The sequence below is a fragment of the Amblyraja radiata genome, chromosome 28 (assembly GCF_010909765.2).
Source record: "Amblyraja radiata isolate CabotCenter1 chromosome 28, sAmbRad1.1.pri, whole genome shotgun sequence".
In the NCBI taxonomy this organism is placed as follows: domain Eukaryota; kingdom Metazoa; phylum Chordata; class Chondrichthyes; order Rajiformes; family Rajidae; genus Amblyraja; species Amblyraja radiata.
In genome coordinates this window covers 30150987-30177916 of record NC_045983.1, presented here as the reverse complement: position 1 = coordinate 30177916, position 26930 = coordinate 30150987, and the positions used below count along the sequence as shown (strand labels likewise).

Here is a 26930-nt window from a genome sequence, read left to right as displayed (position 1 = left end):
TGTAATAATTTGACCATCACCAGTTTGATCTTTGTACGCATCAGAAGTGCTGAAACCATTTGATTAGGTTAGTAACTGCATATTTTCTTTTTTTTTTTAATGTTATAGGTCATTAAAAATACCACAACAAGTGAAGAAGAGCTGGAGTTGTTTCCTCGCTACCTTCTATTTTTGCGTCAACAACCAGCCACACGCACTCAACAGTCCAACATCTGGGTGAATATGGGTATGATGAGCCTGAGAACATTTCCTCACCATGGAGGTATTGTAAGACTGCAGCAAGAATAGGAGTTGTTGGCTTTCTAGTTGCTTCGTGCCAAATCCACCTGTTTTATTTTTAAATTCCGATTGTAGATTATCATTGAGGTTTTCTTAAAACCATTTGGCCAGTTGGGGTCTGTTGGCTCAGGAAAATTGATAGAAATTAGAAATATTTGGGATGTTCCTGACGTCCACCGAATTTGTTTCACTAAATGAACACCACAAAAGTAATTGTCTGACTAAATTTGTGTCATATAAACACTTTAACCATTGTAAGCTGCTCAATTTAGTGGGTGCAATCTAATTGAATAATTTAAGTAGAGTTTGTCCAGTTAAAATTGATCAAAATTAAGTTGTGTATATAGTGATATAATATAGAACCCTGGGTTCATTTATTTCTTCCAGGTCCTGTGTTGGGCTCAATACTTTATCGGCTCATTTCTTTCCTTGAGTAATGTTTTGGAGAAACCTCAAATGATAACTTTCTGAATCCTACCCCGCAATGTTTTTTAGAAAATTGTTCTTAAATTTATCAATCCACTTTCTTGCTGTAATCTTACATCTATACCTTCTAATTTATGATTTGATTGATTTTTTTTTTTCATATGTATTAGCTTTAACCAGTGTTATTCCCTCAGTGTGATTTAGATGCGCATGAATGCCTCAAAGAAATGATTTAACTATCAATTTTTCTGCAAAGTAAATGTTTATTCTTTGTTATATTCTTTTCAATTAATTAATTTACATTTTTAATTTTGAAAATTTAGCTGATGAGAAAAAGATAGCCATGCATATATATTTTAAAATTTGTTCGTGATTTTTTTCACTGCCCAATTTCATCATGAACTGTTCTTTGCCACCCTATTCTGTAATTATCTTGCCTGATTTTGAGGGATATGCTGTTATGCCTGTAGTGACTTTTAGCTTGTTCTTAATACCGTTTTCTAATTTGATTGAGATTTGTACCTTTCCACATAAAGAACATGTAAACCCACATTATCTTTGCTATATCATGGAACACATTAATTTACTGGTCCATATTACTATTCATTGAGTTACTTTTGACTTGAAGTTCATCAACAATGCTAAAAACAAGCAGTGGGTTTAAAAGATACTGATTTCGTTATGTTTTCAAACAGAATATTCTAATAATTTGCGGATTTATGTAAATGTTTTCAAATATCACAATCCAATTTAAAATGCAGTAATAAAATTTTATGCTTAATTTGTTTTTTCAATAAAATCTATCTTGTAGAGAAACTAATTCCATGTAATATAATAATGCTTTATTAGCTTTGTTGATTTATAAGCCAATCAGAATCTAGGAGCACCAGAATCAATTGCATTTTGGTTGAATTAGAGTTGCTATATTAAATCATTTCTCTACTCAGCCTTTATATGGAAAGGAATCAATATAATGGACATTTAATTTTCAACATATGGGCGTTTTTATATTTTTGATAGCTAGGAAATGACGAAACATAACCATTAATGCATTACAGCAAATAGATGGTGGTTATTATGTATCTGCTTGATTACTGAATACCTAGTAGGAATGAAAACAAAATAACAATGTATAGATAGTAAATAGACTTGCAGTTCTTCACTTTCAATTAGACTCTTTGAAGTTGAATGGGCATCGATCCATTTTAAGCCTGAGGAAGAGGTAGAGCTTACTAGGGCAGTATGTGTGCAGGAAGACTGGCTTTGTCTTCTATATATGCCCATCACGGTACAATAGTACAAAACAAAATGTCACATTCATGAAGAAGTCCCAGCACACTCAGGGATGATATGAGCATATTAAATTATTTTATAGCATGATTTGCATACTTGCAACTAAAAATATTTGTTGTGAACTTAGGAAATGTGCCTTCACCATCATCACCAATGAAACGAATGCTAGCTTACACGGGCTGCTTTAGCCGAATGCAAACAATAAAAGATATCCATGAGTACTTATCTCGGCGGCTTCGAATAAAGGAGGAAGACATGCGACTGTGGCTGTACAATAGTGAGGTAAAGAAATATTTCTCATATTAGGTCCTTAGGATTGGATTGTTTTGGGATGATCATGTCACATAACAATTTTATTTTGTAGAACTACCTTGCACTACTGGATGATGAGGATCACACTTTAGAAGACTTAAAAATTCTAGATGACCAACACTTGGTGATTGAAGGTAAAAGCAATGTTTTTCAAAATCAACATGCAGATTATTGAAATTAATTCATAATTGGTAATGTAGTCCAAATTCATTTTTAATAGAATTTAGTTAAACCACAGTTGACAAACAGATCACTATTCTTATGTTTTCATGGATAAGATGATTTAAAAATGTGCTCCGTCTAAGACAGAAACATTTCAGCAAGTTACCATTTCCAGAAATTACCATTGGTGATTGATAATAAAACTAGATATTCATGTTTTGCTTACCAGGGTGCAACAAACTTACTTCAAGCTCACTCCCTCCTTGAAATCTTGAAGTTTTGTATCATATTGTCCTTGATTGAGTTTGCTTGATGAATACAAATAAAATACTCAGCTAAAATTCTGAGCTGATTTTTTTTCTTCTTTTTTTTTTCATAACTATTTGTATTTTAATGATCCAGCTCAATAAAATGCTTAATAAAATAATGGATATGAGCATTTTATTGCAAAAGCCATCAGAAATAAATGTAAACTTGATTTTTGTGATGTGACATTTTATGTCCACAGTGTCTTTCAAGGTGATTGTAAACATGAAATTCATCATGCATTCATTGATCAAGACCATTGCCTTGGGGTAGGGGAGGGAGTTCAAGTCCTTCTGCTTGAGTGGTAAACCAGTTTAGGTCAGATTTTTATGGTAATGATGCCCCCAAGTGGGTTTTTTCCCCCCAGATATTCATGTTTTGTTTTTTTTAAATTTGAGATACTACAATAGGTTTCTTTGCAAAGGGTCATTTTTGTTCTCTGAAGTATTCTTTGTTTTATTTTCAAAAGTGATAGGGTATAACATGGCCCTCTAAAATGTAAAGAAACTAAGCCTGATCTCAGTGTTGAATAGATCCTGGTGTAGAACAACATTGGGTCCAAATGTTACCTTCATTCAGTAGTCTATGGTCTTATTTTGTCTTGTCATTTTAACATTCCCTGCATAAATGGGTAACATATTGGCTGAAGAAAGTTTTAAGAGTTATCTGAATCCGTTGTGTTTCCACCACTTTTTGTGTCCAATTTGCAAAAACTTTCACTTACCCCATGTTTTCTGAGTTGGGAATACATTTTCAATCACAGGCACACAATATTTTTTTTAAAGTTTATTTCAGTTAGTGTGCTGCTAAAGCTGTCAAAATAACTTTGCAGTTCACAGTAAAAATTCAAATGACCAGCAGCCAAGTTTGAAAATATATGTAGTTACTAATTTTGGAAATAAAAGCACAAAAGCCCCTTTAATCCATTTTCTGTCATCATCATAGTTGCATGGTATAATAGTGGAGTTATTAACCAATTCTGATAAACCATCTTTCGTCAATTAGTTTCCAAACGATACGACCCGAGATAAGGTAAACCACCAATGATGGAAGATTTTGGACACCACAGTTCCAAAGTCGTCTTGTAACCATGTATTATATATTTCACAGGAAGTTAGTGTTAACATTTTGCACTTAACACTTTTTTGTGCAAAAAGCAAGCAATAACCACCTTACCATCTATAATTGAGATCCTCATTGCCCGTCTCCATTTGTACATCTTCATATATTGGAAGAAACTGACTTTCCATTTAATTTGTAATTATTTATTTCACAATCGAAAATATTCCATTCCTTAAAGCTGGGGGCTATAATAAATAACTTTTCCCCCCTTTAATTGATATTTTGTCCAAAAGAATCAATAATCCAATAACTGTAAATGTACTTGAGTTTGTTCTTGGGGTGTGGGTGACACAGAGAGCAGTATTTATTGTCTGTCCATATCTTATTGGGGAACAGTACATCTATTTCCAACTTGCTCAGCACATCGTTGCATCTGTACATTTTGGATATATTTAAGAAATTAAAACTACTAATGATTTTATTTTGGTTCAAGTGCATTGGGGATAGAGTGACATTCATAATGTTTCTTGTTACTCCTGTTAATTTGCAATATTTGAGAAATTGATATAATTTATTTTTTAATTTAAAATATTATTTTTCAAACTACCAGTATAGCAAATGAAATCCTTTTTTTTACAAACATAGAACATTATAGATAAGCACCTCCAGCTTTGAAAATACCTATTTAAACTTTACTGTATCATGTCGTGTATGTTAGTAGATGTCTGTTCAAGTCTATATATCCCAGCACAGTGCATTCCTAATTTCAGGCTCGTTAGGCATTCATTGATGGCAGGGTACTTCCCCACATGAGGTATGAAAGAATTTAGAGGATCAGTTATTCTAGGATTTTTAATTCTTCCTCTCCAGCAGTCAGTTAAACATCAAAAAGTAAGAAACATGAACTGAGTTAATCCTCCATTTATGATGTGATTGGTTAGACTTTAGAAGAGAGATTAAAAATGAATTGCAAAATACAAATTTAAACTACTTTGTCAAAAGAGACTTTCCAGTTACCTAAGTGCAAACATTGTTACGGTAATATCAGCCTGATATCCTGCATTTCTTATAATAGTTCGCAACAAAGATATGAGTTGGCCGGAGGAGATGTCATTCATTGCAAACAGTAGCAAAATGGACAGACACAAGGGTAGGTACAAACATAGAACTTAAGTATAGGTGAACGATTCATTCCACATTGTGGGGTCATTGAGCAAATTGGAGGTATTTTTAACAGTTCCACATATTTATTGAAATCACTTGAATATCAGCAAATTTATTGCATATCTAATATTTTGGCAAATGAAAGCCACCACTAAAATGGAAAATATATTTACATTAAATATTTCAGATATGTGCACAAGATGAATTGAATTATGCACTTCAAAATGCTTGTGAATGCCTCCTTAATCCTTCCTTATATGTGAAATTATTTCTTATTGCATTTGTATATTTGATTAAAATATTCTAAATATGGAATGGTGTAAATTTCCATTAAACCTGCCGTTGCTATTGGCCCCACAATTATATATTTTTTCTTCACTAATATTTATTCTAACATGTAGGAGGTTGTAGCTCAGTGAGGATGGGTTCATAGATGGGGGAAAATCTCCTGTTTGGTTGGATTGGGAAACATGTACAAGTCAAGTTCATCACGTGTAAAGCTTATACCCTTATTTCTCTGGAAAACAGGTATATATTTTTTCTTAACATACAAAAGAGCCATAATTCACAGCTTTCTCAAGAACATGAGTTCAGAAGGATTTTCTTGGTCATTATCAAACTGATGATGTTTGGGTTTCTTGAAACTTTTGGGGAATATTATTCAGTGTGAAACTATGCCGTGAAGCCAAATGTATTCTTTCTGTTTATATTTTTGCATTTCTTCATCTTATCATTTATGCATCTTTAGACAAACAAGTTAACAAATTGACCCCCCTCTCCACCCACAACCCTACCATGCATTCAGTCTTTCTTCGAGAAGGGTCCCCGTGGGATTGTTGACAGAGCGCCATTTCATTGGCATAACATTATAAAAAACATATTCTTAAGAATGACAATGGGAGAATTTAAAGCCAATCTTAAGTGTCATTGAAGGGAATGATCCTGAACTGCATTGCAATGGTGAATGTACTGCCGCAGTGCTATTATGCAGGATGGTGTAGCATTTTGATCCGATGATAAAGGAATTGCAATTTATTTCCAAGTGAGAATGGTGTCTGATTCAGGGAAATTGCAGGCAGTGACATTTCCATACCTCAGCTGCCTTTTTCCTTGAAGGTGATGAGTGTGGTGGGGTTTGAAGGGTGAGGATTAAACAAGTTACTTTTGTGTCTTCCATGGAATAACCAAGCTGCATCAGTGCTGTGCTGCTGTTGGTGGAAATGAATGTTCTGAATGGTAGCTGGGGTATCAATCAGATTGACCTTGATAACACTAGTGCCATTGGAGCTGCAGTAATCCAGGCAATTTCTCTCATTCCTGAAACGCTTTAGATGATTAAAGATGATCCTTCACAAAATGCCCAACTGATCTTGGCTTAAAGGTACAACATTTGTGGTTGGTTGAGTTAAGTTTGTGGCCTCTAATGCTCTCCTCAACACCCCCCCCCCCCCCCCACCTCACCCCCCTCCTCCACCTCTCACCCTAACATGTTAATGGTGAGAATTTTGATAACAATCTCACGTGGGATGAGAAGTTCAACTCTATTTTGTTGTAGATGGTGGTTACCATGGAGTTTTTGTGTGGTACTGTTGCTTGCATTTAATTGACCTGGTTGGATGTTAACCAGGTTTCATTACCTGTGGATGGAACTGAATGGTGTAGATGTCAGCAAGCGTCTTTACCTGGAATTTTATGATGGACTAAAATTATGAAAGAACTGAAGATGGTTAGTTCTGGGACACTTTCCCAAGCAGTTTCAGTCATTATTCCAGGAGTTGAATTAATTGGCCATCATCAATCATAACCATCTTCCGTACATATATTTCCCCTTGATTCCTTTGATTAAGAGTAGACGTATTAGGCTGTAATTGCTGGATTAGATTTGTCCTGGGACACCTGGGCAATTCTGTACATTGACACTGGAATAGGTTGCAGATCCAGCTCTCTATAGTTAATGCATAGCTGCAGCACCAAAGTCAGAACCTTGTTGGGATTCATAATCTTATCCACAACATGACTATTTCTTGTTATCAGGTCGATAGAATCAAGTTAGTGAAGACTAACTTTAATGAAGGTTCTGACAACTAAAGCAGGGGGTTAGGTGGATCATCCAATTGGCATGTTTGTCTGAAGATAATTGAATTTGCTTCAGTCTCCTCCACTCTGCCTTCACTGGGCATGGAGTTGTCCACCTTTTCCAGTTAGCTGTTTCATTGTTCATTGCATTAGAATTGAATATGGTTCAACTGCAAAGCATTGAATTATTCATAATGCAAACTGTCTTGCTGTTTGAGGTCCAGTCACTTCATGATTCCAGCTTTGAATCAGTAGGTCTGTCTTGAATATATCTCATATAAAGGGTGTGCTTGGTGTAAGGGCAGTGCTGCTCCTCCATATGTACCATGCGGTGATCACTCCCACCTTTATGGACCGTTGCATCAGTGAAGTGTAGATTGACACGGTCAAGTCAAGTAGATTTTCCCTTCATTAGTTCTCCCTCCAGCAGTTGCATATTGAATATTGCAAGCTCATCATTCAGAATTGGACTGGCTCAGTCAATGTTGGAGACCTCCTTAGTGATGGACATTCTACATTCTATGTCTTTCCTACATTTAACTCCTCCCATTATTACTCAACATGGATATGTACCCATTCATGACTTGTAGGAGGGCAGTATAATTTTTGTTGCCACTTACATTGAACCTACCACAGGAATTGGGATGTACCCACACTTGGTGATGGAGAGGTCTTGTGCATGCATTTGCAATTCTTCAAATAATTAGCAGTACATTGGGAGAAAGATATTAAATGTGCCATTGTATATTTGTGATAATTTCCTGATTGTCTTTGTTTTATTCCTGCTTTTCTTGTTTCAACCAGCTTCATAAATTCCATCATAATTAGGCTCAATAATATTTTCATTCTAGTTCCAACTGAAAAAGGTGCCACAGGGCTAAGTAACCTGGGAAACACGTGTTTTATGAATTCCAGCATCCAGTGTGTCAGTAACACACAGCCACTTACCCGGTACTTCATCTCAGGGAGACATCTTTACGAACTCAACAGGTAAGAAAATTGAAATCCTATTTGCTGATATGACGTTTTGTAGATATCTTTTCCCTTTGTTCGTTTCAATTTCAAAATTATTTTGATCTCTACTTTTGATTAATACACTGAAATAAGAATATTAATATAATGCCAAGGTACTTTTAATCCCAGTTGTCCCAAAATTGTACAAGATTTGGATCCACACCCAGATTGAATTCATTCCTTGTTTACCTCATTATAAAATGAAACTGTTCTGATACGCAAAGCATTTTTGATTATACTGAACTTATAGTGGGAACACTTAAAAGTGGGAATAATTTGCATTTACTAGATGGAAAAACTACTTTTGAACAAATTGATTTTAATTCTCATATATAAAAAATATTTAATTAACACCAACTTCTGTGTAATAGAAAAATATGTAACTACATATTGAATATGCAGTCATTATAATTAATATGTGGCTTCTACTTAGTGTTATTCAGAGTGACTTAAATGCATATCATGATTTGGCAATGTGATAGGGTTTAGTTTGTATTCAATCACTTCATTTTGTAATTATGCTGTCATTTGACTACTTTTGCCACTCAGCTTATTTCAGAATCTGCTGGAGTTGTGATTAACTGTATGAACATTTTATCTGTGTGGCTACTGTCCATCAACAAATGTTCTGCACTTTCATTGCATTATCTGTTTTGGTTTGAACTTGGTTAAATATAAATATTGGTCGTCATTATTTTGAGGCAATGGTGATCTCAGTAACTGTTTTTGGACGAGATCTGTCGATTATATTTTTGAGTACTGATTAATTGCTGAAAGTAATACTGGAGAGAAGGAATGGGTGATGTTTCGGGTTGAGACCCCCCCCCCCCCCACCCAATTCCTTATCTCCGCTGCCTGTCTCTCTGAGTTACTCCAGCATTTTGTGACTACTTTCGATTTAAACCAGCATCTGCAGTTCTTTCGTACACGCTGAAAGTAATACGACCGGATTCTATTTATAGATCATTTATATTAGATTTAGTCTTGTGCCATTAATTCAAAACAACATTATTCATGGACATACACATTAAACTGTCACAATGATCAACAGTGCCATATTGATGACTTTCAATACCACTTAAATATTCCTAATTTTAATATTCCACATATGCCAGAATAAAGCTGTTTGCTCAGTATGAAAATCTTAAGGATTCATTTGTTCCAAAGATAATGCCAGCCACCTGGTTTTCTTTTGCCATAACAAATCATGCCCAAAGCTGATTTTCAACTGTTATATTATTATTACAAAGATCTAGCTAATTTTCCTTCGGAATTAGAAAAAATTATGAAAGGCTTATTACTCAGCTATATGATTCATAGTTATACAGCGCAGAAACTGGCCCTTTTGGCCAACCAGCCCATAACAGCCAAAAATGTCCTATTTATACTCACGTTTGGCCTAAATCCTTCTAACACTTTGCTATCGATGAACAGTGCCCTCCATAATGTTTGAGCCAAAGACCAATCATTCATTTATTTGCATCTTTACTACACAATTTGAGATTTGTAATAGAAAAAATCACATGTGGTTAAAGTGCACATTATCAGATTTTAATAAAGGCCATTTTTATACATTTTGGTTTCACCATGTAGAAATTACAGCAGTGTTTATACACAGTCCTCCCATTTCTGGGTACCATAATGTATGGGACACAGCAATGTCATGTAAATGAAAGTAGTCATGTTTAGCATTTTGTTGCATATCCTTTGCAAGCAATGACTGCTTGAAATCTGCGATTCATGGACATCATTGGTTACATTATATTCATGTTTCTTGATTAATGGTATGGAATTCAAACATTAAAGTCAGTAAATGACCTTGATGTTTCTTTAAAAAGTACATGATATTCATATTGAAGGAAATATTGGATGCTGACAGTATGCCAAAATTAAATTTGAACAAAATGTATGCCCATTTAAACTACCTTATGTATACCCAACAGGAATAAAATAATGTTATGTCAACTAAAAATGAATAGTTGTCACTAAAATAACAAATGACCCCTGTCTTTTAGTTGTATGTCCATACAGAGTGTAATATGTTCATGGCATAGAGAACAGATAGCCTTGTTTAGTTTGCACCAACTAAGACTGGTTATAACCTATTCTTATAATTTGTTATAACCATCACGGGTGCTGACCTCCCCACCGTCGAGGGGATCTATAGGAGGCACTGCCTCAAAAAGGCAGCCAGCATCATCAGGAACCCACACCATCCTGGTCACGCTCTCGTTTCACCCCTGCCATCGGGAAGAAGGTACAGGAGTCGGAAAACTGTTACATCCAGGTTCAGGAACGGCTTCTTCACAATAACTGTCCGGCTATTAAACACTATGAACTCCACCTACACTCTGAACTAAGAATTTCCTGGGTTGCAGTCGGGAATTTTTTTGTTTTTTGTTTTTTGCACCATGTTTTTTTTAAATTGAACTTACTTTCTTTTTATTTGTTATATTTATATTATCTGTTGAGTACTGTGTTTACAACCTGTTGTACTGCTGCAAGTAAGAATTTCATTATTATGTTTCGGGACATAAGACAATAAAACACTCTTAACTTTTGACTATAAGTAACTTTCTGTATGTGTGATTTAATACAGGGCTAACCCATTAGGAATGAAGGGTCATATGGCTAAGTGCTATGGAGATCTTATCCAAGAGTTGTGGAGTGGAACTCAGAAGAATATAGCACCACTTAAACTCAGGGTAGGGCATATAGTAATATAAAATATTTACTAGAATAAACCCATTTATGTTAGTAATTAAATCAGTATATATTGAATTTAATGTGTTTATATTGGCAAATTTATTATATTGTGGAATTGTGAAAATTAGAATAACTGATTTTTAACGTTTTTGCAGTTATTCCTCACGGTTTTAAATATTTTTATTACATAATCCTGTACAGTGCAATATTGTGAAAAATCAAGAACCGATTTCTAATTAACAGATTTGACATTACAAACCAGAAAAAATAATGTTCAAATGGAAAGCTTTAATGCTTAGGGACATTTGTGGAGGGATGGAGATGGAAAGGAAGAGAGGACAATATGAAATAATAATATCAATGGCACTTTGTTTGCTCTTTGCCAACATTAAATTTTATTTTGTTTTATTTTAGTGGACGATAGCAAAATATGCTCCAAGATTTAATGGTTTTCAGCAGCAGGACTCTCAGGAGCTTCTCGCGTTCTTGTTGGATGGTCTCCATGAAGACCTCAACAGAGTTCACGAGAAGCCTTACGTGGAGCTAAAGGATAGTGATAGCCGTCCGGATTTTGAGGTCGCAGCAGAGGTCAGTGTATTTCTGTTTGAAGATTCTGTGTAATCAAAGTATATCCCTGGTGAATATGATGTCTTAAGAATCTTTTGAATTTGGGTGTTTGTATTACTAAACTGATGATTGCGGGTTTGATTTGCCGTAAATTGATAAGTCTGTCTATTTTTAAATGGGTAATTTCAAAACTTGATTATTTCCCACTTTTTTGATCATCAGAAAGCCTTTTGCAATTTGTTTCTTTCCCATCTAATCAAATAGTCAAGAGAAAAATAGAAAAAAGTGCATCTTTTCCTTTGAAAATACTGAGAAATTCTTCAGCAATTTCGTAATGATGTGTTCTGCTAGAAAGTATATGTTGTCACGTGATTCACAGAAATTAATGTGGGTGAAGATTGGAAATGGAGTTAGACCATATTTTAATTTGAAGTATTCCAGTTTATTGCACAGAAATAATTGCAGTAAGAACTACTGGAACCCTGCTCAGAAATCAAACTGCACATTTAATTGTGTGAAACATTATGAATTATGAACTATAATTCCAGGTTTCTTGCTGTGTATAATCAGCAGGCATTTTTTTAATTGCTTATTCTGATAATTAATATGACTTTGGCAGGTTTTCAATAATTCAAAACCTAAATAAAAAAAGTCTCAGTGAAATATTCATGGTAATGTATCCTTTTTGAGATTCAGATGTACTGTTAGCAAATTTGATTTCTCTGAGTTTTGCTTTGCAAAGAAAAATGATGAATATTTTAATGCATATTGTGTACTTTAAGGCTGAGTGTTTTAAAAGCCACACAAGATACCTGCTATCTCATCGCCAATGGTAAACAATGCCCTCTCATTTTTCTTGCCCTTTTAGGCATGGGACAATCACTTGAGGAGAAATAAATCAATTGTTGTTGACCTGTTTCATGGACAACTAAAATCGCAAGTTAAATGTAAAACGTGTGGTCACATCAGTGTTCGGTTTGATCCATTTAACTTCTTGTCCTTGCCTCTGCCAATGGATAGCTACCTACACCTAGAAATAACAGGTTTGTCAGTACATAAAATGGCTGGAGGGGGGGGGGTTCATATTGCTGAGAAAATTGACATTGATATCCAAAGTATCTTCTCATGTATTTAAGTGTTTTGAATTTTTACCATCTGCATATTTTATGAATTTGGAGGAAAAGCCAAAATCAGTATTTCCCCAAAATCTACATACATAAATGCACAAATTGTAAAATAGACAATAGACAATAGTAGGCCATTCGGCCCTTCGAGCCAGCTTGAAATTTGCCATTCAATGTGATCATGGCTGATCATCCCCAATCAGTATCCCGTTCCTGCCTTTTCCCCATATCCCCTGACTCCGCTATTTTTAAGAGCCCTATCTAGCTCTCTCTTGAAAGCATCCAGAGAACCTGCCTCCACTGCCCTCTGAGGCGGAGAATTCCAGACTCACCACTCTCTGTGAGAAAAAGTGTTTCCTTGTCTCTGTTCTAAATGGCTTACTCCTTATTCTTAAACTGCGGCCCCTGGTTCTGGACTCCACAAATATACCACAATAGAAAATATTCTTAATTTTCTTAAGTACGTCACCTTAATCATAAGACAGTACCCACCACTAGGGCACCTTTGCTGTAGGACACTTTTCATTTGTTCTAGTCTTTCGCCATCCTTGCACAATCAATACATTTTTATTCAGAGGGTTTGATGTTGGGATGTTCACTGTTGATTACACAATATTTTATGTGCAACTCCTTAGAAAATGAAATAATTTTAGACAACATTTGACCAAGGGCTGACAATTGGCAAGTGACATTCACACCTCAAATGTACTTGGCAATGAAGGTCAACTACAGAGGCCCCGCCATCTAACTTTAACTTTCAAGATCCTTTGCTGATTTTCCACCAAACCTTCAATTGGTCCAGGACATAAAATTGTGTGGCTACAAAGAAGGTGAATTCTGTGGTGAATGACTAATCTCTTAAAATTCCAAAACTTTTAACTATGTACAAAATCAGGAGCATGGGTGAATACTTTCCACTTGCCTAGAAGAATGAAACTCTAATTATCATCAAATTAGATAAAGCAGTTCATTTGATTATCGCAAGCATCACCTAAATGCACATTTTCTTCACTGCTGTGCTCAGTGGCTCCAATCTGTACTGATTATAAAATGCACTATAGTTCTTTACCCAGGCTACTGCTACAACAGCTCCTGATATGTGAGGGACAATGGAAACAAAACTACCTGCAGGCTCCCTTCATGTCTTGGAAATCTCTATTGATCATTGAGTCTAAATGCTAGAACTTACCACCCTTCCGGATTGTTGGAGAACCTTCCACCAGAAGGTCTGTTGTATAATATGGTTAACCAATACTTTTTCAAGGGTAGGCACAAATTGCTGGAGTAACTAAGCAGATCAGCCAGCATCCCTGGAGTAAAAGAATAGGTGATGTTATGGTATAATATCAAGTTCAGACCAATTTCCTTGGGTATGGACAAAACTTCCAGAGTTTAATTATTCAACTTGCATCTTTTAAAGCTGAGAAATGGGTATGCAAAGTATTGATATTCTGATGTTGGAAACTGGGGTATTTTAGCAGCCAGAGATAAAGGACATTTTGCTTCTTGCTATCGCTTTTATTGATGATGCCAAGTAGTTTGCAGTTAAAAGGAGTGATAAAAGTCTTCCAGTCCATGATGCTTTAAGTATTTTTTTTGCAATAAAAACAGAAGATGCTAGAGGTACTCACCAGGACAGGCAGTGCCTGTGGAGGGAGAAACTGTTAATATTTCAGATATGTGGCATTTCATTATGCCTGGAAAAGCGACAAAATAAGTGCATCTGATAATGTAGAGAGGACGGGTGGAGCGTGAAGCAAAAATCATGTCTTTGGTAAGATAGCAATCAAGATTGCCCAAGTAATAACACTGAAAACAATTATATCTAGATAATAGCTGAACTCCATGTAGGAGTACAGACAGAGGAATATGAGTGAGGGCAGTTAGAGAAATGAAAATCTTGCTGGTATTGGGAGATGCAGAACAGAGCAATTGCTGGAATAAAGGAAAGCACGCAGCAGGTCTGGCAACATCTTAGATAAGAACTGAATAAATGTTACAGGTGGATGACCTGGCATTACAACTTTACAGTTAGAAATGCTAAATTATCTGAAATAGCTGAATTCAGGATTGAATCCCAAGGGCGACAACATACAAAATATCTGATCTGATTGGACAGCATGCAAGAATAATGCCTCTCATTGTACCTCGGTACAAGCGACAATAACAAACCTAAACATAAACAACAAAGGATAAATGGCTTAAGAACTGGTCTCCATTTTTTTTTAATGCCTGAAGATAAAAAAAAATAAAAAAATTTAAAACTTAGTCCTCAGAACTGAGTAACATACTGTTGAAGGAACAGATTAGTGATGCTGCTAACTATTTAATAATGGCAAAAGTTATGCTGATGTGATGAGAAGAAATTTTCTCTTTTTCAGTTATCAAATTAGATGGTTCAACGCCGGTCCGGTATGGTTTACGATTGAATGTGGATGAGAAATATACTGGTTTGAAAAAACAATTAAGTGATTTGTGTGGACAGAAATCGGAGCAGATCTTGCTGGGAGAGGTTCATGGTTCCAATATAAAAGTGAGTATCCTCTTCGGCAGAAACAGTCATACAATTGTAAAGCTCCCTAAAGACTGGTTATTTCCTTCACAGAATGTCTGCTTCTTGATGAGTTGAAACTAAGATTTAAATGCACTTAATGTAATCCTCTCAAAATTTGCACCTCTTATTGGGATGTCATCCTTCAACTGATTATAGTTGATTGCAAGACAACTTGAGAAATCCAAGGGATAAATTCCACTTTCAAAGAAGTGTATTCTGGAGAGTCGTTATAAATTCATCAAAGTAATAATTGAACATGCACAACTTCTGTATTTGCTATTTTAAAAAATTACAGTCGTCAAAATTAATAGAAATGCGAATCGAGCAATAACATATCCAATGATTAATTTTATATTTTTATATCAGAATTTTCCTCAGGATAACCAGAAAGTACGGCTGTCGCCAAATGGTTACCTTTGTGCTTTTGAAATCCCTGTTCCAGGATCACCAACTTCTGCCACCTCTCCTGTACTGACAGGTAATAGTCCATTGAGTTACATGTCGGTGTAGTTGTGCAAGTGGATGAATTGTAGGTATTATACAAATATGGGTTAATGCACATGCTGAAAAATGTTTCCATATCCTGCAACATTCAACTTTATGCAGGTTTGAATTAATATAACTATTGTTATTTGACATTAGAGTGTTCTCCTTCCCTCCAACATAAAGCCAGCAGTGGTTTAGTTTAGTTTATTATCATGTGTGCCGAGGTTCAGTGAAAAGCTTTTTGTTGCAATCTAACCAGTCAGCGGAAAGACTCTTCATAATTACAATTGAGACGCCCACCGTTAGGGATACATGATAAAGGGAAAAACGTTTAGTGCAAGGTAAAGTCCAATTAAATATATTCCGAGGGTCTTCAATGAGGTAGATGGTAGCTCAGGACCACTCTCTAGTTGTTATTAGGATGGTTCAGTTGCCTGATAACAGCTGGGAAGAAACTGAATCTGGAGGTGTGTTTCACACTACTGCACCTCTTGCCTGATGGGAGAGAGGAGAAGAGGGAGTGACCGGGTTGAGACTCGTCCTTGATTATGTTCACTACTGATTGTACATTATTAGTTTCCATTTGCGGCAACTCCACTTATATTCCGTGCCCATGCGCAGCAAGCGCTAGACATACTGTGTACAGTCTGAGCCATTTCTTTATCTTGAAATGGCTCAAATTGGCTGAAGACTATATATTGGGATATCGAGCCTTGGAAGACTGAGATAGATTAAGATAGATTTCCCCATTTGCACTTCGAGCTGCAAATAATGAGGATGGAGGGAGGTGGGGATGGAGGATGAGAGGGAGGGATGAGGGCAAGGAGGTGAAGATGGAGGGAGGGTGCAGATGAGGGGATGGAGGTGTGGGCTCATCGTGGTGCCGAGGGCTGCAAATAATCACTAGTGCTCATCTTTTGCGTTATCATACTGGGTGCCACCATCATGGATAGAAATGTTTATGGACAGCCTCCTCTGGTGGTTAAACCATGACTGACACTCAGCCATATATATGAGCATTGGTGATTATTCATGACTAAATTTGGCAAGAGTATAGCTTTAATTGATTCAGTCCATTTGAAGTGTGACTGCTGATGCTGGTTTACAACATGCTATTAGTTCAGCATGTATATTATTATTTAATGTAGTTTCAGGTTAGCATCTCGCTTTAAGAGTAAAGGTTGGCTTCTGTGTGATCTTTTCCATTCCCCATTCAACTGAGGTTGGTCTCTGAGTTTATTGGTGAAAGTAGATTGAGAAATATGGTGCTTTGAGAATGGAGATTGGGCGAGAATAAAACTTTCTCAGGACGAAGAATATGGCCAGTTGAAGTTGATTTCAGAACCTGTCCAGAGACTCCATCTGGGCCAGATGTTCTCTGAGAGTTTACCTTCGTTAAAGCAGATCTGACTTCTGCAACTGAAATGTAAGGGACAGAGCCGGGGGGAGATGGGGTGACCTGTGTAGTTGGAGTTTTGATTGACCCATAAAACATGAATAACACAAGATAGTGTCTGTCTACAATATATTTTGAAATCTTTTTGCAATATTCATTAAAGCATTGTTTTTTCTATTTGTAAGATTTCTCCCAGGTGCCAGTAGGTAATGGAACGCATAACCAGTCTTCGAATGCAAATCCAATGAAGCCAAACCTGATTCCGAATGGAATTCCTTGTACAGAGGTGCCAGCTGACAATGAGAAGAGCATCCCCAACGGCCTCCCCAATGGACACCTGCCAGGGCTTAATGACAGTCCATTCATAGGATACATTATTGCAGTTCACAGAAAAATGGTAATGTATTGGTTCAAAATGGCTATTAAAAATTTTAATTACCTTTATTATAATTTCTAAATCTAATCTACTTTTCGTATACATCAAAGAAATTATGACTGTTAAATGTAAAAATATGGAGTTCTATTCAACACAGCTTTTGATTTTGCTGAAGTAATGGAGAGTATTTAAAGAATGAGAATGGAAAATGTGAATTAGACATGGGGTTATATCATTGTCAAAATATGATTGTGAAAACCTAGGAATTGTTTGGTGCAGTTCATCCCTCTAAGATGTTAATAATACTCTTTCAGAGTCTGACGAACTGTCTCGACCTGAAACGTCACCTATTCCTTTTCTCCAGAGTTGCTACCTGACCCACTGAGTTAATCCAGCATTTTGTATCTATTCCTTTTATTATCTGTGTACCCTGGAATCTTTTTGATCTTTGTTTCATGAGTATTGTGGCTTGTAATATACACTCTTTTTCTTTTGCACAGATGCGGACAGAATTGTATTTTCTGTCCTCTCAGAAAAATCGCCCCAGTTTATTCGGTATGCCACTCATCGTGCCCTGCACCATACATACTCGCAAGAAGGACCTCTATGATGCTGTATGGATACAGGTTTCACGACTTGCCAGTCCTTTGCCACCTCAAGAAGCCAGCAACCATGCTCAAGACTGGTCAGTGCAGATAGTAATTAATATTTCTTCCTCAGTGTCCGTAAAATATGATACAAGTTCTAATATAGTTTACCACAGAGTATGTAAATGCTATTTGCAGTGTAAGAGCATTTCTAATAAGATTAGATTTTATTCTATGACGTTGTGATGGAATGATTGTGGAGGTTTGGCAGGCTTGACTTCCATGGTGGAGTAAGCATCAATCCTGAATTATGCATAATTAGTGCTGTGCAAATAATATTCATGTGCAATTTTCCTTGCTGGTATGTGTTCCATTAAGTACTAAGTTAATATGTTGTATAGAACTGTTTCATTGTCATTAAATGCATATTACTGCAAAACAAATTATAATACAAGTGATTGGCACAAAAATATATTGGATTTTTAAAAATCCATTTTAGAAAGCTACAGGATTTTTGATTTAGCCTTTGCTAGATTTTGGGGCTAGATTTTGCATTTAGCAGAAAACAGTCCTGTTATTATTGATCTCCACCAAAGCAGTCACAAACAGAGTCATAGTCGTACAACTCATCCATTGAATCTCTGCTAATTACATTGTGATTTATATTAATTTTTAAATTGACATCCACCACGACAAAATTAGGCAAGTTTGCTGTAGCCAACAAGAAGCAATGGAAAGTCTATACAATCAGCCTCATCATTGTCAAAGTTATCAACTTTGTCGGCATGGCCAAGTTGGGCTGAAAGGCCTGTTTCTGTGCTGAATGACTCTATGACGCTTCCTTGGAAATCAGAAGAGTGTGATACAAGCCCAACTTCAAAAACATGGACATATAATCGGGACTGAAGTAACTGCTACAATTATAAAGTTTCCTATTGTCCTGGCCCACATAAGCTTTTTACTGTACCTCGGTACACTTGACAACAAACTAAACTAAACATGAATACCTCATTCAAAGTTGTCAGGGACAAAAAAAACTTTCCTGGACAATTTGATATCCAGGATGTGTAAATTGACAGCCATATCTGCCTAGATTAATGACAAAATCTTGATCCAGTTCATTCCCACACTGACTGCAAGCAGTTAGCCACATTGTCAAAATAGGCTCTGCTTGTTGTAATTGAAGCACTTGGAATTAAGGATGCGCAGGTACATCAACAAATGTCAGTTTGTTTAATCTTATTTAATGTCCTTATAGGTTCAATTTGGGTAAACTATTCTCTCGGTTATTTTTAAGACACGATCAGTTCCATTTTATGTTTAGTCACAGATATTTAGTTACTCTTTTAAAAAAAAATGTTCTTTCCTGGCGCATCTTTAGGAATTCTTGTTTGTTGATTTTTTAATTCATGCTGTAAACTTTTTAATCCATTTGATGTATGTCCTTTAGTAAGGTTAATATCTTGTATATCTATATTCTAGTGATGACAGTATGGGTTATCAATATCCATTCACTCTTCGAGTTGTTCATAAGGATGGAAATTCCTGTTCATGGTGTTCATGGTACAGGTAAGGACAAGACTTAGCTAGTTCTCTTTTATCAGTTGCAATGAAGACCTTGCAAGATTAGCAAGTGTTTTATGATCATTAAAAACACAATTGTTTTTTGCACGTTCACAAAAAAAGAATATAGACTGCAGCCCCAGCCTGTATGACATCTGCTCATCAGATAAATTGGCATTTTTATGTAGTCATTGTCCCATCAGTAGGACCCCTGATATCTGCGGAAGGAATTTGACGAATTGAAGTCACTAAATCTCTTTGGAGCAAGATTGGTGAATTGCTTACAACCAACAGTCTACCATTATGTGCAAGAGATAATAAAATATAAAAAATAAGAACAAAATCATGCAATTTTTAAAAAAGGTACCAAGTCTTTTGCTGGTTAAAATAAAGAATACGGAAATACTTAATAATCCATAGACATTCTTGCTGTTAATTTACATGAATCGTTTATTGAAGTGGCACCAGTATCATATTTCCTCATTTGTACAATGCTTGTACTCTTTTTGTCCCGCTGTAGATTTTGCCGAGGGTGCAAGATTGAATGTAACGATCAAAGAGCGAGTGTTGGGAATGCTTACATAGCCATTGACTGGGATCCAACTGCTTTACACCTCCGATATCAGACTTCACAAGAGAGGGCAAGTATTTTTCTCAAGCTGCAGCAATTTTACGTGGTGGTAGACGTTATTTCATATTTACTTTTTTTCTTTTCTTTTTTTTTGTATTTCTATTTGTCTAAATTAACAACTCCACACAGAAAATGCATGCGCTAACACAACATTCACGTGGGCAGCCACGTTGCCCAAAGTTGCTGCATGGAGACCAGGATTAATTATGCATTTTAATTGTCAGATATGTGAGGAGCATGAAAGTGTTGAGCAAAGTCGTCGAGCACAAGCAGAGCCTATTAATTTGGACAGCTGCCTCCGGGGTTTCACGAGCGAGGAGGAATTGGGCGAGGACGAGCTGTATTATTGTTCCAAATGCAAGACTCATCGCCTGGCAACAAAGAAACTTGATCTCTGGAGGCTTCCACCAATCTTGGTACTGAGAATAAACGATCTTGCTTTTGTTGAGCTCTGGCAGACTTAAATAACATTTACTCTATATATAAAAAGCGAAAGTAATTTTGTTCATAGCCTTTGATTTCTATAATGTAATTTTATTTTAAATTATCATTTGGTAAATGGTGCGTGCAAAACGATGTTCATAGAACCAGAAAAGGCACTGATTATTATTATTATGATTATTACTCGGGCTTCAAAGTAAATGTAAATTGATAATTTAGTGTATTCAATTTGAGCAATAAGAAATTTAAGTTCCTAGGTCTAAAATAATTCACAAATTAAAAATAAACATAAACTAACTGGGTTCTATGCATTTTATTTATTGACAGATAATTCACTTGAAAAGATTCCAGTTTGTTAATGGCCGCTGGATTAAATCGCAAAAGATTGTTAAATTCCCCCGGGAAGGTTTTGACCCTGGTGCCTTTTTGGTACCCCTTGATTCAAAGGAGACTGAGCAACAGGCAGCACAAGTGGGACTGAAGAAATCGGATTTGAGGAATACCCAAGAATTGGATACTGGTGACTGTCTTGGAGTACAATCTGGTGTAAACGTAGGCAATTTAAATTTGAAAGGTACTTGACATTTGTCATTTTTATCATATGATTTGGTTTTATGTTATGATCATGTTTGTTATTTGAATTTCAGTTTATCTTATAATTGGATATCTCTAATTAAAAAAAAATCTATCAAAGTTTTTGTTAATTGGAATATAGCGTGCAGTATGTTTGCTCCGATACAGGAAGGAGATGAATGCTTTGGAACGGGTGCGAAGAAGGTTTAGCAGAGTGAGGCCTGGATTAGAGGGTATTAGCTACAAGGAGACGTTGGACAGATTTGGATTGTTTTCTATGAGAGACATCTATAGGGTAGACTGTTAGAACCTTTTTCCCAAGAATGGATATAGCAAAAATTAGATGGCATTGTTTTAGCGTCAACGGGGCAATGTTTAAAGATGTGCAAGGAAAGCTTTTTACGCAGAGTGGTGGGTGCATAGAACACGTTGCCAATGGTAGTGGTGGAGGCAGATACGATGGTGACATTTGAGGCTTTTAGATAGACACATGGTTATGCAGGAGAGATTATGGATTATATGCAGGCATATAAGAGTGGGTCTTGATTCATGTTCGGCACAGACATTATTGGCAGAAAAGCCTGTACTTGTGCTGTTCTGTTCCAAGTTCCAGATGTAAATAAAGTAGAGACTGTAGAAATCAATTGTCATGTAATTCATTTAGCCTTGCAGGTTGTGTTTATTTTCGCAATCAAAGATTTTAATGAACCAGAGAGACTTGCTGGTGGTAGGGTAAATGCTTATTTTCAGTTTTTGTCTTCAACTTCAGCATCTCCACCTTCAGGAAGAAAAAATCAGAATAATTCGTCAAGCAAAAACAACAGCCCTACAAACAGCCCGAAACAAGGAAAAAGCAGAGGTCGGCTACGCTTACCCCAGCTTGGGAAGAACAAACTTTCAAACAGTAAAGAAAACCTGGATGGCAGCAAAGAGAATAACTGTAATGTGGATCAGATATTAGAGAAAAAGAATGTCAGAAATGCCCACTTGGACCAAGTCGTAGATGACACTGATACGGCAAACTGCTCTGGGGGGGACAACGAGGGGGTAAGGCCGGAGGTTGTTGCAAACACGGAATTGATTGTAGTCAATGGAGTGTGTCACAACAAACAGCAGAATGGATTTGGAAGTTGTATTAATGGAGAGTGCGAAAGCAACACAATTGAAGATGTATCTGCAGATGACCAAAGAGATTCAGTCCGTTTGAAGCCTCTATATAACTTATATGCAATCTCGGTAAGATCAGCCATTTGATGTCAATTGCATGGAGTAAACAAAGTTGTTTTCGAATATTAAAATGTATAGTGCATAAACTGAGATTTGAAATTAGTTAACGTTATTTCTTTAGATTTAGATTTTATTTTTCATCGACTCCATTCCCGTGTTCAGCAAGGTGAATTTGCCCAATTTGGAAATTTAAGTTAACCTATCAAATTCTTGAATACAAGAACAAAATTTGAAGTTATCCACAAGTAGATTGTCACAGGACTGTCTGAAGGAAACTCCAATATAAACGTTGTTCAGGGTTGAAATATAAACTCCACTAACCTGGAGTTTACTGACCAGCATTCAGTCTTTCCTGTCTGACTGCACGGTAAAATGGAAGTTTCTGCATAACTGTAATTGATATCTCTAATGTCTGGAGCATCTTCCCCCCCCCCCCCCCCCCCCCCCCCATCCCCCACATTATCCAGTATCCAGTTCAAGAGGTTATCACATTTAGAAAACATAACTAAGCACTGTCCAAAAAGACAAAATCATATAATCAGTGAATAGGAAAAGAATGTGATCATGATTTAAAAACTTTTTTAAAGGAATGTATTGAATGTTAAAGTGATACTTCTGGGTGGCTACAAGACAGAGCAGTAGGGTCAAGCAGATCATGTTAGCATCCCTAACTGGTATTGGCTTCTGGGCACTGGAGAAAGCAATGCTTCCTCAAGGGAATACCATCAGAGTTGACGGAGACTGAATCAGAGTTGACCGAAACTGGATATTGCCCTTTTATTAGCTGAAGCAGAGACAACAAGCAAGAAATTAATGGTGGAACTATATTAAACATCATATATGCTAAAGCTAGAGTAGTGTGTAGTTCTAATCACCACACTAAGTTGTAATCCCACTGAGGGAACAATGGCTTAATTGTGCTTTATGGTCACGTACACAGAAGTACAATGAAAAAATGTTTGCATACAGTTCAGTGACAATCCTGCTATACATTAGACACAATCATATTAAGTATAAGAGTGTAAACTAATAGACCACACTGAGTCTGTACAGAAGAGCTGGCACTTGTAGGCGCCATCTTGTACCATTGAAGTCTGAAATTCTTAAATGTTTGACACTTTCAAGGGTATTGCTAGACGTGGAGAATTTGAATTTTGACAAGAGACTCCCTAAGTTGGGTTGTTTTCTATGTTACAAAGGAAAAATCAAGATTTCATGACATAGTAAAAAGGATATTTTCCTTTCAGAGGTTTCTAATTAGAGAGAATATATTTTTAAGTTAACAATGAGATGAATTTAAGAGAAGTTGAATTATTTTACTGAATAAGTGCCATCTTCTGTAATGTTAATTTTCAATGAATTTCATCTTTATGATCTCAGTTCTGCAGTGTTTTTCTTACATGGTAGGAAAGTACAAATGTTACCAAGGGGATGTTCCTCCTTTGCACAAAATGTTAAAAGCCTAAGTAGAGATAAGGACTCTAAAAATAAAAATGTTATTCAGTTGCCATTAGTTTCTTTGTTAACTCCACTTTCTGAATATTCCAAGTGGTATTTCTCGTGAGATAAGTATTTGTGACATTTGCAATGAATTAAGGGTAGCACATAATAAATTGAAAGTAATTAAAATTCTGTTGGCCACAAAATTAAAACTGTTTTACTGTTTTCACTTTATCAGTGCCATTCGGGAATCTTGGGAGGAGGCCATTATGTCACATATGCCAAAAACCCCAATGGGAAGTGGTACTGTTACAATGACAGTAGCTGTAAGGTAAGTTTATGAAGCAGAATCGTGTCAGTACATCTTAATTAAATGTGGAGACTTGCGTGAACATTGTATACTTTTAAGTATCTTAGCTCACTCACCTCAGCTATCTCAAGAGATGACACTAGACCCTAATTTTCTCAGCATGGCCAATGAGTAAAATCTAAATGTATCTCTTAGTGATTGAATGTGGGCAGTGAGGTTCGGTGTGGTTCAGGAATGTGAGGCTTTGTAATACCACAATTAAGCTCAAGGTAAAAGCCATGGAGGTGGGTGGACTTCAGAGGAATGACATTCGGGAGTGGGTTGGAAACAGCCAAGATGTCTTTTTATTAGAATACACTCCCTTTGGTCAAATATAAATGGATAACCATTTTATTTTCTAAACCGAGCTGAACCTACGGTGAAAGTTGAGGTAGTTTTACTGACTGTCCTCTAATTTTCACCTTCACTTCCAGGGACCACAAGCTTTGATAATTTGTGCCTTAATTGGATAATAAGACCCTTTATATTTTGTTAGAAGGGAAGATCACCCTGTCTTATTTTTCAGAAATTTCTATTGCTTTGATTCCTGTGCCTGCCATTAAAGGGACCCAATTGTCTCTCTCTTGCAGGAGGTACATCCTGATGAAATTGACACTGACTCGGCCTACATCCTTTTCTATGAGCAGCAAGGTGTCGACTATGCACAGTTCCTGCCAAAGACAGAAGGCAAGAAGATGGCAGACACTAGTAGTATGGATGAAGATTTTGAATCTGATTATAAAAAGTACTGTATTCTGCAATGAATGTGTTCTTCCATTCACCAGATGCCATGTGTTTGCTCAAAGACTGGCAACAAAACACTCCAAGTTGAGAATTTCAGGGTTGGACAAGTTTTCTGCTCAAAATATGCTGCTTCTGCAAATTCTTTTATGTGATTATGAAGCACAAGAAAAACACGTAGAAGTTGAAAACAGATGGTTATACTGATTTTTTTTTTCTCTCTCTCTAGTTGCTCTTTGCAACTTGTGTCAGTAGCCAATGTGATCTGCTACCTCCTTTTCTTAAAGTGTTTGGGTTTCATACATTGTGTTGACGAGACCAGAATGGTAGCATGTCAGGAGGAAATTGAAACGTACTAAAACTTGGGCTACAGCATTTTAATTCTAACAAGAGTTATAACTATTCATGTAGACTATTTTCGCCCCGAATGAATTTTGAGTGAATAGTTCATGAAACACAGTTTACATTTGTTACCTTTCTAAACTACTACTTCAGCTTGTATTTTTAATGTTACATAGCATTAGGAACATTAATATTTTAAACAAATTCAGGAGAATACATTTTTTAATGTAAAATCCTGAAAAATGATACGCATGTGCCATAACCAATTGAACTCTTGATAAAACTAACAATGAATTTACACAGCATCAATTTAAAAAGGTAATGCTGCGTTGGGTTGTGTTTCGTGAATTTTCCACATTTTTGTCTGATTTATGTGAGCGTAGACCCTTGTGACCCTTAAAATGACATTTTGTAAATCAGATAATGCTACACCGGTCTGGACAGTTTCTGTACTGTTAACCATTCATATTTATTATGAATATATCCTAAACTATTTTTAGGTTGTTAATTTTCATTATAATGAACCTGAAGAAACCTTATTTTGAAGGTTTGATATTGTTGCACCAAAATCTCCCTGCATTTTCAGCACTGCTAAATACTATATGGTTTTGTTTAGGCCTGCATTGCATCACTGTTATTTTGGACACAATTGATTCTTGGTTTAAATGTAACATCTGTTTGGATTTTTAACTTGGTGTCATTACTTGAGCTGTAAAGCCTCGGTACACATCAATGGATTTTCGGACAGAAGTTGTTTTTTTTGGCATAAACAAATCCTAGTTCACCGAAACACACGATTTCCTGATCTATTTTGCTATATTCGAAACTGGAACGGAGTTTGATTTCCAGAGTTAGGTACTATGATTGAACAGTGTTTTGCCTTTAGAGGTGATTGCAATTCCCACCCAATGTGACTTTTATTGATATCCTGCAACATCCTACAGCTACTCTGATGGTCTTAAATATATATGTATAAAGACTACTAATTAAGCTCTGCTAAAGGGGAACATTGGAAAACACAATGTAATGTATTGTATGTCTTTGTTTTATTTCTTTTTGTCATTTTAGTCAGTGTTGCACAGTTAAACTTCCTTCAAGATTGATGGCTAAATACTCTGCCTCTCATTGCTTGGCATTCTAATTAATCATGCCTTGCATTATCTACACAGCAGAGTTTGTGCTCTTAACATTAAACAGTTTAGTGTATTTTGAAACTTCTGGAAAAGTACCACTGCACAATGTTAAGAACAAATCAACAGCTTTATGTTAATTTGTGTTTCCAGAATTGTTCCTCTTTTTATGTTCTACATGAGTTAAAAACAAAATGCCTGAGTGAATGATTGTGTGAGAAATGAGTATTTTAAACCATTCTCTCACTCACAATCCTGAAATAAGGGCAAGTAGTGCAATCTACTGCTGTTATTGTGTGTTCTTACAAGTCTGTTATAGATATAATGGTTGAAAAATATTCTTTTTTATTAAATTAAATCATTAATAACTGAAGAATTTATTAAATTATCTGAGAAACTACATTACATCTTATTTTGTAAATTCTTGTAAAAATATTGACATTGCACTGAATTGGAAAATTTTTATGTACATAAGTGCTTTGTAAATATGGCAGTGAAGTATTGTAATACAAGCTGTAAAAACTGTACTTGTAATTGTATATGGAGTGAACCTGTTCATCTGTAACTATTAAAAAAGTCAATAAATACAGTGGCTGGAATGTG

The 26930-nt window shown here is 36.0% G+C and overlaps 1 protein-coding gene across 3 annotated transcripts in view; it reads left to right on the top strand.

Annotated features, from left to right (window-relative positions):
• usp32 (ubiquitin specific peptidase 32) overlaps positions 1–26930 on the top strand; it is a 113888-nt gene extending 86958 nt beyond the window's left edge. For 2 of the 3 annotated variants that reach the window (XM_033046203.1, XM_033046206.1), the window contains exons 16-34: positions 109–226; positions 2126–2280; positions 2363–2444; positions 4916–4990; positions 7932–8070; positions 10694–10799; positions 11215–11388; positions 12236–12410; positions 14873–15024; positions 15412–15523; positions 17113–17324; positions 17804–17988; positions 19373–19459; positions 19974–20094; positions 20309–20500; positions 20853–21099; positions 21868–22334; positions 24004–24096; positions 24705–26930. In XM_033046203.1, the coding sequence (XP_032902094.1) occupies positions 109–226; positions 2126–2280; positions 2363–2444; positions 4916–4990; positions 7932–8070; positions 10694–10799; positions 11215–11388; positions 12236–12410; positions 14873–15024; positions 15412–15523; positions 17113–17324; positions 17804–17988; positions 19373–19459; positions 19974–20094; positions 20309–20500; positions 20853–21099; positions 21868–22334; positions 24004–24096; positions 24705–24878 (3066 nt within the window). In that variant the 3' untranslated portion in view covers positions 24879–26930. The remainder of the gene's footprint in view (positions 1–108; positions 227–2125; positions 2281–2362; positions 2445–4915; positions 4991–7931; positions 8071–10693; positions 10800–11214; positions 11389–12235; positions 12411–14872; positions 15025–15411; positions 15524–17112; positions 17325–17803; positions 17989–19372; positions 19460–19973; positions 20095–20308; positions 20501–20852; positions 21100–21867; positions 22335–24003; positions 24097–24704) is intronic. The other variant, XM_033046204.1, reaches the window with a different exon arrangement.